Source organism: Sinocyclocheilus grahami, unplaced genomic scaffold (assembly GCF_001515645.1).
Source record: "Sinocyclocheilus grahami isolate Dianchi unplaced genomic scaffold, SAMN03320097.WGS_v1.1 scaffold154.1, whole genome shotgun sequence".
Lineage (NCBI taxonomy): Eukaryota > Metazoa > Chordata > Actinopteri > Cypriniformes > Cyprinidae > Sinocyclocheilus > Sinocyclocheilus grahami.
In genome coordinates this window covers 675,081-689,451 of record NW_015505333.1, presented here as the reverse complement: position 1 = coordinate 689,451, position 14,371 = coordinate 675,081, and the positions used below count along the sequence as shown (strand labels likewise).

The 14,371-nt window shown below is 37.8% G+C and overlaps 1 protein-coding gene across 1 annotated transcript in view; it reads left to right on the top strand.

Moving 5' to 3' along the window:
* Window positions 1-10,952, top strand: part of nwd1 (NACHT and WD repeat domain containing 1) — a 16,666-nt gene extending 5,714 nt beyond the window's left edge. Inside the window, exons 7-20 of the mRNA XM_016282086.1 lie at window positions 358-561; window positions 697-856; window positions 954-1,071; window positions 1,240-1,404; window positions 2,904-3,101; window positions 3,213-3,335; window positions 5,327-5,529; window positions 6,049-6,309; window positions 6,405-6,495; window positions 7,755-7,903; window positions 7,979-8,261; window positions 8,379-8,932; window positions 10,333-10,438; window positions 10,559-10,952. Coding sequence (XP_016137572.1) covers window positions 358-561; window positions 697-856; window positions 954-1,071; window positions 1,240-1,404; window positions 2,904-3,101; window positions 3,213-3,335; window positions 5,327-5,529; window positions 6,049-6,309; window positions 6,405-6,495; window positions 7,755-7,903; window positions 7,979-8,261; window positions 8,379-8,932; window positions 10,333-10,438; window positions 10,559-10,869 — 2,926 coding nt within the window. The 3' untranslated portion in view covers window positions 10,870-10,952. The remainder of the gene's footprint in view (window positions 1-357; window positions 562-696; window positions 857-953; window positions 1,072-1,239; window positions 1,405-2,903; window positions 3,102-3,212; window positions 3,336-5,326; window positions 5,530-6,048; window positions 6,310-6,404; window positions 6,496-7,754; window positions 7,904-7,978; window positions 8,262-8,378; window positions 8,933-10,332; window positions 10,439-10,558) is intronic.
* Window positions 10,953-14,371: the final 3,419 nt, after the last annotated feature.

The following is a 14,371-nucleotide window of genomic DNA, read 5'->3' as shown; positions in this document are numbered from 1 at the left end:
AAACAGTTTGGCTAATGAAACTTATCACTTATTATGTGGTTGTTTTAATTTCTTTGAATTCAGTAAAATTTGTTATCTTTCAAATTCCAGTGCAACATCATGTGGGTGTAGCCAATTCTATTCAAACTCACATTCATATTCAAATTCACATTCATTTGAATGGTAGCCAATTCTTAAATTCTGAATTTTGAGCTGCCATGGCTAATGTGTTTAAGCAACCTCTGTGCCATGTTAAAAGTCTGCTTTTTGTGGCTATATTTGCCATTTCAGAAACTAGCCTTCAACTCTTAATGTTGACACGCACCGTAATAAACATCTAAGTTTCTAAATGTAATTATTTGTCTTTTATATATTCAGAAGTGGTCTATCAGAGGCAGAGTTACAGGATGTCTTGTCGTTAGATAATGACGTTCTGGCTGAAATTTATAAGTACTGGCTTCCTCCAAGTCACACACTCCTGCGCTTCCCACGACTTCACTGGTCCCGGCTCCGGCATGACCTGACAGCTCATCTGACGGAGAGATGGGAGGGTGGTGTTATTCTGCTGGGTTTCACCCACAGGTAAAGGATTTATTAGACCTTTCTGTTACCACTGTCGTGTTCCGAATTTTCCCACCAGTCAAGCAACATACTAGGAAAAGTCCAAGTGCTATGCCCTTTCCATCACCGTTCTAACTCAGCCTTTACTTTACTTAGGCAGTTCGCAGAGCTGATAAGGAAGAGATATTTATCACGCGATATGAAAACAGACATGCATGCCATCCTCGCCGAATATTTCTTAGGACAGTGGAGTCAGGGGCAGCTCAGGCCGATCCTTCTTCCCTCACTAAGTACGCTGCTCAATGCTGACAGAAAGGTATTGTTTAAGGTCACAAAATCAGCATTATGTCAAATATGCTTTAGATGCTAAATAACCTATATTTTTGATTGTAAAACATGCTATGTTTTTCAAGGTACCACCCCAGCCCTTGTGGTTCACTGGAGAAGTCGCCAATATGCGGAAGCTTCATGAACTACCCTATCATCTCGCTCATGCAGGCAAATGGGAGGAGCTACGCCAATCAGTGCTAGGTGAGGTTTAGATAGGAATAGCTACATTCAAAAATAGCCAAATCTATTCACTTGAATGACACATTGACAGCTGTCTATGTTTTATGTTTTTGTAAACTTAAATATATAAACATGTACGACATGTATAAACAAATATATACAAATATGAATGTTCATTTATTCTCACAGGCAGTCTGGACTGGTTATGTTGTAAAACTCTTCGGTGTGGTGTAAGCTGTGTTATTCAGGACCTGTCGCTTTGCACTGACCTCACAGACTGTCCTGAGATACGAATGCTGAAAGAGACATTTCTGCTTCTCAAGCCCTTGTTAGATTTAAGCGACGGTCGTGTGGGTAAGTGTTGTCTTCAGAAACAGTTTTTGTTATGCTGGTTGAAAGTCTCTTCAAATCTCAATAGCAATCATTAAGTTAAGTGGTCTAAATGAATTTATCTGTATTTATATATTCTGTAGAAGGCGTAGGACCAAGAAATGTTAGTCCAATCAAAACACTCGGTCCGAGCGTTTTAATTGGCTTTCCTACCTGCCTGTCAACGTATGTATTTGCATACCTCTGCGCACCCAGTTCGCGCAGACAGGATACGTCATCAGCGCGTTCACGCACGCTGTGCAGACAGAGCGAGAATGGCAGACAAACATCAACAACCCAATCTTTTACAGTTTTCTCATATAATGACGCATGATGTAGCCCAGCGGTTCCCAATTCCAGTCCTCGCGCCCCCCAACCAGCTCGTTAGAAGTGAGCTACGTGCATGAACTGTGTTCCGATCGATATTATCCCTACACAGTGTTCATTGCTCCCTACTCCCTGAGCGGGGGAAATCCGTTGAAGCTTACTTCACTTCGGAACATTCATTCACTGATTTGCGCTGCGCAGCGTCTTCACACACAGACGAAACTTACTAGAGAAGTGTGAAGGACTGGAATTGGGAACCGCTGATGTAGCCTATTGTAGTAACGTTGTGTCTGGTATTATTCTTGTCTCTGAGCGTATATGCGTTCAGGAGGCGTGGCTTTGGATGGCGATTTCAGGGAGGGGGGAACGTTCGCTTTCAGTACTATCAGGCTAAAGCTAGCATTTTCCAAGATCTCCTACTGCACCTTTAATAAAGCAAATGTAAATAAGAATTCATTTGTAAGGGAATATTAAGAAATAGGTTTTAGCTTCATGTTTTCATGAAATCGTAATTTGGAGTTGTGTGGCTTTTAGTTCATGTCTGTTAGCTTGGAGGTCATTTAGAGATTGTTAAGAAATCAGGGAAAGTAAACTGCATTTCTCAAGCATTTTAATGTGGTCTAGGAAGGTGAAGTGTGCCATTGCCAAACTGACATTACACGCTTTATTTTAGAATGTAGTCAAATGTTGATTGGTTGCTTCTGCATGATGACGATCATGCTTAATGAGCTTTAAAAAAAAAGGAGTTGGCAAATGGATAAAGAAAAGCAATTAATAAATACTTTATTTAAAAAAAAAATCTAAATGATTTATTTGTTTAATTGATATTTAAATTTTTTATTGTTAAATATGTAAAAAAAAAGTTGCTAAATACACAATGTATTTGTCAAGTTATTTATGTATTATCAATGCTTCATTTCTTGCTTTTTTAAATGCATTTATACATCCTCTATAACTCTTTACAGATGATATTCAGCGACATTTTTCCTTTATTTATTGACAGGAAAACCAGCCACACCAGTTCATCATTCTTTCACTTTCCCTTTAAACATTGCTAACAATTCTAGAAATCTGCCACAATATAACTCATCTTTCAGTATTTGTATTTTTTATTTGTTTTTAACTTAACCAATTCTTCTATCTCCTGCTTCTCTAAGATCCCTCACTTTTGGTCACGGAGATCTTCGCCAGGCTGCAGGGCCTTGCTGATCTCTACCCCTCCATGATTGGTCAGCTGTGTTCTCAGTGCGTGGGCTGGTTTGGTTCCTGTACTGACCCAGTGCTTGTGCCCAAATGCAGCTTCTTTCAGGCCCCTGGGGGCCCACTGAAGAGCACCCTCACAGGGTTCATGAAAGGTGACCCAAAGGAGCTCAGTATTGGTTTAGATTAAAAACCCCTTAACACACATGCTGTTGCTGCTCTGCTTAATGTTGCTTCATATCATTGTGTTTTCGTGACTTTTGAAGGGGTGAAGGCCATCGTGCTGTGCTCAAAGAGAGAGTTGCTGGTAGCAGGTTCAGAGGATGGACTGATTATAGTCTGGAATCTAAACCATCTCCAGACTCTTCACACTCTTTCTGGACACACTGGTAGGTTCTTAACCATGAAGAAGCCTAGGGTGTAGAGTGTCTCTGCCTTGATTCTGAACTAATTAACAGTTGCGTTCCGGAAGTAAAAACTCCACAGGAAAATTGATTTTAAACAATATAAACCTTTAAAGACAGGCCTGTTGTGAGCTCCAAGGTTGTTACTCCATTCTTGAACCCATTTACTCACATTAGTTCAATTTACTTTTAAAAGGGTCATATAATGCGATTTCAATTTTTCCTTTCTCTTTGGAGTGTTACAAGCTCTTGGTGCATAAAGAAGATCTGTAAAGTTGCAAAGACTAAAGTCTCAAATCCAAAGAGATATTCTATATAAAAGTTCAGAGTCAGCCATGCCTACCTAAAACGGCTCGTTCTAACACACCCCCACATATCTACATCACTATGTAGAAATATTAGCATAATGCTGACAAATGTGCACGCAAAGAAAGAAGGCGTGGTTTCAGGAACAGCAGTTAGTGTTGAAGCAGTATGTCAGGGAGACGCTGTGTTTCAGTGCGATAACTTGTCTTGATATTTACTTTGCGATTATGGTAAGGGGCGTTACATTTCCGACACGTGCTTATGGTGTTTGGCCAATCACAATGCACTGGGTCAGCTGGCCAATCAGAGCAGACTGCGCTTGTCGGAAGGAGGGACTTTGAAGAAAACGAAGCGTTTGAGAGAGGCGGGGCATAGAGGACCTACAATAATGTACAGTATTTGAAAAATAATGTGTTTTTTGAGCATTAAAGCATGTCAACATATTCTGTTACACCAAATGCACAAAATAATGATCTTTAAAATAGCATCATATGACCCCTTTAACATAACCATGTTTAATAGCAGAATTTGTGGTGAAAACCTAAATTACCCATGATGCTGTACAGAAAGTTTCACCAATCAGAGTTGCAGCGAGCAAAGCACACCAAAAGAGATCTTTAGCTCCGCCCACTCCCATGAAGATCCATGAATTACATAATTGAGTCGGTCTCTGCACGCTCTCAAAATACTTTCAGTATTGTACCTTCGTCTTTTTGTCTGTTGTTCATATACTTTTCATATACGTCAAATAAAGTTTGTAATGTTGTGACTGACCTCGTAGCTGGTTTGCTTGGTTCATGGTTTATAACGCTTTAACAAAAATCTCTCTGCAAAAGATATTGGGAATATAATATTAATAAATAATACTTCCAGAACCAGCACTGCTAAAAAAAAAAAAGTGGGCAGGACTAATGAACTCTAACCTGAAATGTGGAATTCTGGGCTTAATATATATATATATATATATATATATACACACACACACACACACACACACATATATTCTCGTTCTGCCGGTTAGTCAGGCCAGTAGTTCAGATGTTACTTTATTATGTATTTTTATTAAATTGAGTATTCTTTACAAAATTTTGTTAATTATTTACTTTTTTTTTTTTTAATAGAACAGAACAAATGATCCCTTGTGTAAGATGAACCAAACAGTCCCCAATGAGACAGTAATGCCATGCTCCCTGAAGAGTGCTCACTTCAGTTCCCCCATAGTTCCCTCAAAGAACGTTGCTATGCAACAAAAATAGCACTCTGCTATGGGAGGTGTGCAGTTATATGGTGTTTCACATTGCATTGTTGATTTTAGCATGAATTATAGCACACTCTATTGATCAATCAGAATTCAGGACCGGTACTATCCCTTTTATTGTCTATTGTCTATTTTTGTTTAAATATACAGTGTGTGTGTATATACAAATATATATATATATATATATACTGTATATATAGCTCTTTCTGACTTTTGTAAGTACATTAATAGTTTAACAAACAGCCAAACAAATAAATAAGGGTCATGGCTAACTTAAATATAGAAATGTTTGCTCGCCAATTTTCAAATAGTTTCTGTGTGCCTATTAGAAACTTCACTAAAAATGCTTTTGGGTGAACACGGTTCAAGTATATGAGAATATAAACCCTTATGTTTCTCTTTCTCTGTGTAGCGGGGGTGCTCTCCCTGAAGCTGATGGACAAAACCAATCACTGTCTGTCTACTGGACTCGATGGCACACTAAGAAAATGGTGTCTGATAAGTGGACAACAGCTTTTCTGCATCACTGATGCAGTGTCTGTCCAAACACACACCCCTACACACATTCACATGATCGAAGAAAGGAGGATTGTCATAACCAACCCAAGCAGCCTAGTATGAAAAATGTTAACTTTACATTTCCTTTTTTTTATATTAAAGAAACATGATCATGATCAAATGAAAATTGTCATTATTCACTCGCCCGCTTATCGTACCAAACCAGGAGCCAGTTGTTTAAACGTAGCCACTATGCTGAGGCTGTTAGACAAGGAGTCTTATTTTTCAGATTCAAGTGAGTCCAATCAACATTTTTAATCAACTTTAAAAAAACGTTATGACCAGTCTTAAATAAATTAATGAATGACAAACTTGTAAGACCATGCTCAGCATTTTATGCAACTGGCCCCAGTATGATGTCAGTATTTGTGTTATGGTAATTGAGAAATGTTAAAGCGTCTGCATGCAGATCTAGCCTAACAAAAATATAACTACAACAAGAGCAGAAAGACCAAAAAATGTAATCAACAAAAATGAATAATGACCGAATTTTCATTTTTGGGTTCCTTTAATCTTTTAAATAACTATGTAGAATGCTGTTGGTTAATATTTTCTCTGCCATCCTTTCCCGTACAGGTTAAAGCTTGGCACTTGGACACTGCAGAGCCCCTGTATGAGCTGACGGCAGGCGTTTGTTCTGTTCTTGGTGTTGTGGGAGATGCAGTAGCATGCATATGCAGTGAGGGGGCACTCTGTTTTTATGACGTATCCACTGGCATGCAACATTCCCAGACCCCCCTACCCTGCCCTGCTGGACACCACAATCTCACCTGCTCTCTGACACTCTCCAAATACCCCAAGATACTCATTGCTTTTGGGGAAGGCCGTCTCCATTCGGTATGTATCTTGTTTCAGTAAAGACCAAGCAAAATCTAGCATTTCAGCTTTATTGGAAGGTTTGTGTGTGTGTGTGTGTGTGTGTGTGTGTGCAGGTATGGAGCCATAGTATTGAGTCTGTGGTTGATCTTCCCTCTCCAGCTTTGTTCCTCAGAACATCTGAGGATGAAAAACTGCTGTTTGCAGGTGCTGTAACACGTGTCATGTTCTGATTATCTTTTCTCATTTATTAATTACTCTTGAAGTGTGTGCATCACTAAGGTCAAACAATTTCTGAACAAAACAAATATTCCAAACACATCCCCAATCTTTCATTAAAAAACCATTAACATTAGTTTTTAGGCCCAAGTCGAATGTTGGGCCGCTTACAAAAAACAATGTTTAGACCAAGACCAAGGTTACACTTTTCAGGAAATCAAAATATGAATGGCTTACCTCAAATACATTAATAAGGCTTGTAATTGTAAAAAAGGGACATTTATTTAACAATGTGAAGTACTTCGTCTTTAGTTTTGTTTTATATATTATAAAATATTATGTTTTATATTATATTAGCATATACTGGAATAATTAAATAAAATTTAATATTATAATGATATTGACTGAAAGGGTAACAGGCTTATAGATTAAAAAAACAAATACAAAAAAGTATCAGATAATTATTATTAATATTATTATTATTATTATTATTATTATTATTATTATTTGGAGAAAATGGACTCAAGAAGGCACCAAAACCCCACATTGTGATTTTTTTTCTTTCTTTTTTCTTTTAAACCATACATCCCTCCATAAACAAAATTCAGTAATGACAGAATTTAATTTTTGAAATAATTGATATATCTATGCAGAATGTTTTTACTTTATAGTCTCTTATTTTCTCATTAGTCATTTTATGTATAAGTTAAAGCTTGCCTGTTAAATATGTTATAAATATTATAACTGTTTTATTCTATCTTATCGTGTATTTTAATAATTAAATAAAATGTAATGAATATTATAATGAAATGACTGAATGGTTTAACAGGGTTGCAGATTTAGCCTAATTGAAGCTATCACTCAGCTATCTAGTTTAGGACCAATTTATTTATTTTCATTTATTTATTTATTTTGTGTGTGTTTATTCGAGACCTTTGGTATTTAGTTTCCCATAGCTAAATGTTGTTGTTGTTTTTTTTATTTTTTTATTCTTACAACAATTTTGGTGAGAGGGCTGAATAGCTGTGTTTCAATGATTTTAGAATCAGAGCTCCTTAGGGAAAAGACTAAGTATTACATTTTTTGGTCATCTAAATTAGTTAATTATTATAAGACATATAATATAATATGATAAACTTGCTAGTTTTGGCTGACTGTATTTATTTTCTGTTAAATGAGATTTCATTTACAACACAAATTTGTAAATTGTTTGCTTGTGTGAAGTCCACTTTTTTTTCTTGTTGAAGGATGTGACAGAACATTGTGCGTGTTCCTCGTGACGCTGACTTCAATGCAGAGGGTTCTGGATCTTCACCATGATGCGTCAGTCTTATGTGCCGTCTCAAGCAGTGAAGGTAGTGAAATCATCACAAGTGCCCAGGATCGGATTGTACGGGTCAGTTTAATCCCATAGAGTTTCATCTCACTGCCATTGTCCCGAACGGAAGTTGATCCTCTTGTGCTCTTCAAGGTGTGGAGTGTCACCACAGGAGCCCTGCTGGACTGGATCGGTGTGATGGATTCTGCTGTGTCCTCTTTGGCTGTCCATCAGCGCACTATTATCTCTGCCTCCGTTATAGCCAACCAGCTCAAAGTATGGCAGCTTGACTACAACACCAAGCACAGGAGCAAGTCTTTCATCCCGGCATACTACCCTCTAGTGGCCCTGTCGAAAGACGGTGATACTGTATTCTATGTGAAAGAGGGAAATAAAACACAGGTTTTCACCTGGAGCTGCTCAGAAGGTGATACATGTAATAAGAAGATACTGGTTTTCAATGTTGTATTTATGTGCGCGATATCTTTAGCGAATGAAACTCAAATCAAATCTGCAAAAGTTCTCAAGCCAAAGTTGTTCATATGTTTCACAGGTCTGCGGTCCGACAGTATGGACGTGTCCTCAGAAGTGTGCTGTATGGAACTAGCCCAGCAGAAACGTCTACTCTTCTGTGGACTGCGGACTGGTACCATCCTTATTTACCCACTAGACTTTGCCCCAGAAACCCTGTGCCTACCACCTCCAGAAAGCCTACCAATGGTACGCAGCATGGCCATCAGCCCGCGGGAGGACAGAATGGCCGTGGCTTATGAGGATTCGGTTTGTCTCTTTGAGATTACATCGAGAGACAGTTTCCCCTGTGTGGACGGCCCGTTTGAGAGGTACACCCTGTGCCTGCTGCATTCCCCTATCTCTGCCATGGCTCTGCTGTCTGACTGCAGGCTGCTCTATGGGACATTTGGTGGCGAAGTGGTGACCTACGACTTTAAGAGCGCCACGGCAGCCGAGCTGGATCATCACGGTGCAGCCATAACCTGTATCACTATGAGCAACTGGGATGCACAAGCATTGATTGGCTCTCAAGACTGCATTCAGAAATTGTGGAATCTGAGTCCCGTCTTGCTGAATCACACCATGGAGTACAAGGTGAGGGTTTGCCGGTTGCTATAATTGATTGAGCTTTTTAAATTAAACCAAAAGAGTTTGTTGCTAGCATGTTTTTTTAATATAACAATGTGATATTCAAATGAGCATAATAAATGACATAATCCCAAATACTAATTAAAATAGGTTTTAGAGTGGTTTTGACCACTTCTTTAGCTGGTCAGGCTGAGAGACCAGCAGACCAACCAACTAAAACCAGCTAAGACCAGCCAACCAGCATAGGCTGGTTTTAGTTGTTTTTATTATTAATATTATTTTGGCTGTTAACAATCAATTTAAAAAGTTTGTAGTTAACATGTTTTCTCATCTAACTCTCAAATACTTGGTAAAATTGTTTGTTGAACTATGAATTGCCCTGAAGTTCATCTGTTTTGGCTCTGTTCACAATTAATTTTAAAAGTGTGTTGTTAGCATGTCGCTAAGCTAACAATGTGATACTCGAATGAGCATAAAAAGTACATGCTACACCAGTTAAAATTGTCTATTGAACTATAATTTGTCTGTGGTTGGGTCTACTTTGGCTTTGTTTACAATAAATTTAATTAGTTAGCATGTTGCAAGATAGCAGTGTGATACTCAAATAAGCATAAAAATGACATAATCCCATAATACTAATTAAAATAGGTTTTAAAGGGGTTTTGACCATTTCAGGCTGGGACACCAGTTTGACCAGCTTACCATGCCCATCTTAACAACGTGATACTTGAATAAACATAAACGTTATTTACTCATAAACACCAGGTAATATAGTCTGTCGAACTATTATTTGTCTGTGGATGGGTCTATGTTGGCTCAGTTTAAAGTAAATGTTATTAGAGTTTGTTGTTAGCATGTTGTTAAGATAATAATGTGATACTCGAATAATCATAAAGCAACAAGCCCCAAGAAGGCATGGTTTGCACGAGGTTTACACAAGAGTGCCTAAAATCCCCTTAGCTGTTATAAATTCGCTGTAAACCACGGCTTCACGGGGCTTATTGCTTTTATAAACCGGTTATTCCATATACGTAGCAAGGTTTCACAGAATAAAACGGAGCAAATAAAGTGTAATGATATAAATAAAAACATTATTCTTCCACCAAACAATGTAGTTCCTCAGAAAGTGGTTGCCGAGCAGCACACAGAAGTAAACTAAGGTGTATGTTTGTAGAGTAATTTACAACAGCTTCGATCGCGGCTCAACCAATCAGAATCAAGGACCGGAACTTTTTTTTACTCAATCATGTTGCGAAAACCTCTGACTCGGAACTAATGAACTCCTGAAGAAGTAATGTTTTTTCAGTGTGCTCTGCATTCGGAGCAAGCCTATGATGACGTATAATTCTGCCAACAACCATTGTGTGAGATTAATAGGACATGTGTCGTCTTGTTCCATCTTTAAGGGTTTTTATTTTGAAGGCGTCCTCTGTGCTGTCTTCTCAATAAATGATAAATACGTCTTCACTGGATCCCTGGACAAAACCATCAAAGTCTGGGATGTCTGTAGTGGTGAGGACTGTTCACTGTTGTGCATGACACCTACTTGTTTAGGACTAATCATTCTGTGGAAGATTTACTAATAACTTTCATGTCTGATTTAGTTGCTTGGCTTTGGTCATTTCATTACAGGTTGTTTGCTGTACGTCCAGTTCGTCTACTCTCCAGTCATAAAGATGATGCCACACAAGGATGGCTTTGTAGCCGTGTCCCAGCATGGCTCGTTCATCAAGGAAGGTTTCTGCTGTCCAGACACCCTTAAACCTGGATACAACCCCCTCCGGATCTTCAGAGCACATTACCGAGTTACCTCTCGGGAGAAAAGCCTGAACGCTCCGCACACCGTCATCAACGAGCTCCCAGATTACAACCCTGCTCAGTTCAATTTCATCGGCATCGGTTTGATGAAAAGCAAACCGTCCAACACATGTGTTCTCCTCTAAATACGTTCTAGGTTCCAAACCTCTTACCCCACCTGCTTACAGAATTAGGCTATGCGCTAGGAAATCATCTGTGTAATTACATAATAATATATATTTTTAAGAATAATCAAACAATTTGCTATTTATTCATTTTATAGTCATTTAATCAAAGTGTTAAAAGTAAAGCAGTGTGTAAGACCGCATGTTCCAAAATATATGTTATTAACATTACAAATAATAAGGCACTGGAAAAATACAGTTTTATGTTAGTACGGGATTTAATCACAGCTTTTGCCTTAGTAACTCACAGTATAATGAAGAGTAACAATCACATTCTTTGCATCTAATTTGTAACATGTTATAACTTGGTATTTCGAGTGCAATGCATCATTGAGTTCCAATGCCTGCACATGGTGAAGGCTGAGCGTATAAAACCAGTCAAGACTTTCTGTTGTAGCAAAGGGTTACGTTTCCTCTTCTTCTGTTGAACGCTTCGGATTTGACAGAGCTGTACATATCTGAAGAACAGACAAATCATTTATTAGCCTCAATGCAAAGAGATTTACTTTTGTCTGTTTTGCATGTGCATTTAATGTACCTACATACCAGCTATGAGCTATAAGAGATGTTTCTAAGTGGCTCAATGTGGGTTTTACAGTGGTCTATGTAATTTGGGTGCCTTTTAATATATATTTGTTTTTCACTAAATAAAACAATTGAGTAGAACTGCTTTGAGTAGTGAATTTGCTATATTCAGGGCAAAACCCGAGTCCATGTTATCCTAATGTTTTAGAAAACATTAATACACGCGTGTAAGACTGAGCTTTTGTACCAGTAGGTTTGCATGGTTATTGACTTTTATTTTTAATATTTCTTTATTTTAGTTGTTATTATGTGTTTAATAACAACATAATGTGTTGTTATTAGTGTACTTTTTGTAGCTTTCATTTCATGACATATCTTCAAGGGAAAAAGCAAGCAACTATATCTATACAATCTCTATTTTACAAATAAGTATGTGTTTTTCTCATTTTTTTGTGAGAGTTAATGTAGTTATTAATAATCAACTATATAAATTATAATATTTAATATTGATCAATTTAGCTATTCTTACAATATAATAATAAACAACAGTAGTATATTTGCCATCTATGTGTTTCGCTGAAATGTATTCTCCCTCATACAGACAATCTCTCGAATACATTTTGAAAATGATTGCTGAGCTATAATTTCCCCATTCAGTCAATTTAAGAAATTCAAGGAACAAATTGCACAATTACCATGTACTATGACCAATGTAAACTTGTATAAATCAATGGAGAGCCCACATCTTAAATTGTAACTGAAAATTGAGTGTTTACTATAGTCATTTTGCATTATTGACACTATTTTGCTAATTAATGCTGTGCAGTTGCTTTGACACAATCTGTATTGTTAAAAGTGCTATTGACTTGACATCTACTCCCCTACATGTGGAAGAACTCCATCCTCCACTCTTTCAGTGTGACGCATATGGCTCTGTTGTAGTCTTTCACTTGTTTTGAGACTCTTCAGTAATAAAGTGCTGCATGGATGACGTATTTTTGTGGAAAAATAAATGACGCAGGTTGTGCCTAACCTCAATGCAAAGTAAGGCGAGTGTCATCCCTCCCACCAGCAGGAGATTCTGTGTTCCCCACCAGACGATCTCGTCCAGACATCCAGTGGTGTAGATGAGCCGACTCCCCACACTCTTCTTCATCTTCTGGGTCTCATAGCCACACATAGAGTTGAACACAGTCTACACATAAATGGATAAACAGTTTATAGTGTATGAAGCACACAACGTTTTGTAATTATTTGTTTAATTTATTAAAAGTGATTGCAAATGTATTCATACGCATTACTAATATTTGATTTGACACAATCTGACCTCATTCTTTAGCCGTATGCAGCAGGAGAAGGGCACTCCGTAGGCCTCCAGACTGAGGTTCTGGTCAGATGCGTTGAAGTACATGGTTTTAGACAAGTCTAAGAAGGAATCCACCCACTCCAAAGAGAAAGGAAAACTTGAAATCGCGTCATATGACCCCTTTAAATTCCAAACAACATACAGTAGGCACGCTATACAGAATTGAAAGATATAAACTCAGAATTGCCCGTTTTTATTTGCAATTCTGACTTTATAACACGGAACTGTGCGTTTATATCTTACAATTATGTGAAAAAAGTCCGAATTTTGAGATAAAAAGTCGCAATAACATTTTTTTTGTTTTTTTTATTTAGTGGCGGAAACGGGTAAACACATAACCGTAAGCGATAATCAAATTAAAGTAAACTAGAGTGGCCTAAATGCGTTTTAGTTGAATTTAAAGCGACAGAACATTTCCCTCATCTGAAAGTAGCAGAAGTAATCGGTCTCGCTGCTGTCAGTCAGTCAGTGTTGATCCTCCCTCAGACGCGACAGTCTGACAGTAAGCGGATTGAGTCTGTTCTGTCCGAGACCCGAGAGCCATACACCTGTGCTTCACTGCAGAACCTTACGCTTTCCTTTTAAGCCACGATGCTTGCCATATTTACAAAGCTCAAAGACCGCGTCGAGGCTTTTTTGAACGAGAAGAATATACTCACTGACTGTCTTAATAAAATCGAAGAAAAAACAGGCATCAAGAAACGTTATTTAGCGCTCGGTAAGTCCTAATTTTATATAAAGCCCTTTTCATGTTCTGCATAGTTGTGTGTGTGTGTGTGTGTGTTTTGCAAACAAAAAGTAGCCTACCCTTACTTATGCCGTTATCTGTAATATAATATATGTAATATAATATAATATATAATAATGTAATATTAATGTAACAGGTGCTCAAGTCAGTCGAAGCTGCGTGTTATTGGCATGTGAAATAAATGACATATCATTACTAAAGACAAAGGATTTCTCTTCATGAAAAGAACAGAAAAGAGAAATGAAAGAGCTGAAATGCAGGAATGAGTTTCTGAATAATGAGATTTGGTCTGACGTCAGTCCACCCCGTGACTTCCCTCAACATCTACATCTATATTGAATATTAGTGCTAAAGATGACTGCAGTCGAGGGTTCATCCAAAAACAGTTACCCATGATTACCACTAATACACACACTCAGGGGCGGATTTAGTGATTTGGGGGCCCCGGGCAAAATACAGGAATGGGGCCCTATACAATTTCACACATTTACAACCTTGAGGTTGCTTTCACTGCTGCTCGCTGCTGTCCCATAGTTGTGTCTAATCTTTTAGATTTTTCATGTACGTGTTATAAATAAAGGATTTCTTTAATGTTGTAAATCCCTTGTTCATATTTAAACAGGTTATAATAGTATTAGAGTAGGTTGGACACTAGGTGGTGCGTTGGGGTCATTTTCACTGTGCAATTGTCTGATTCTAAACTTTAAAATATACATTTATTTTGATTTATTTTAATTGCACTTTTAAATTAAACTGAAGGAAATTATAAATTGACATGCTTAAGGATTATTTCAACCAAACATGAAGTGTGCCTGTGTGGAAAG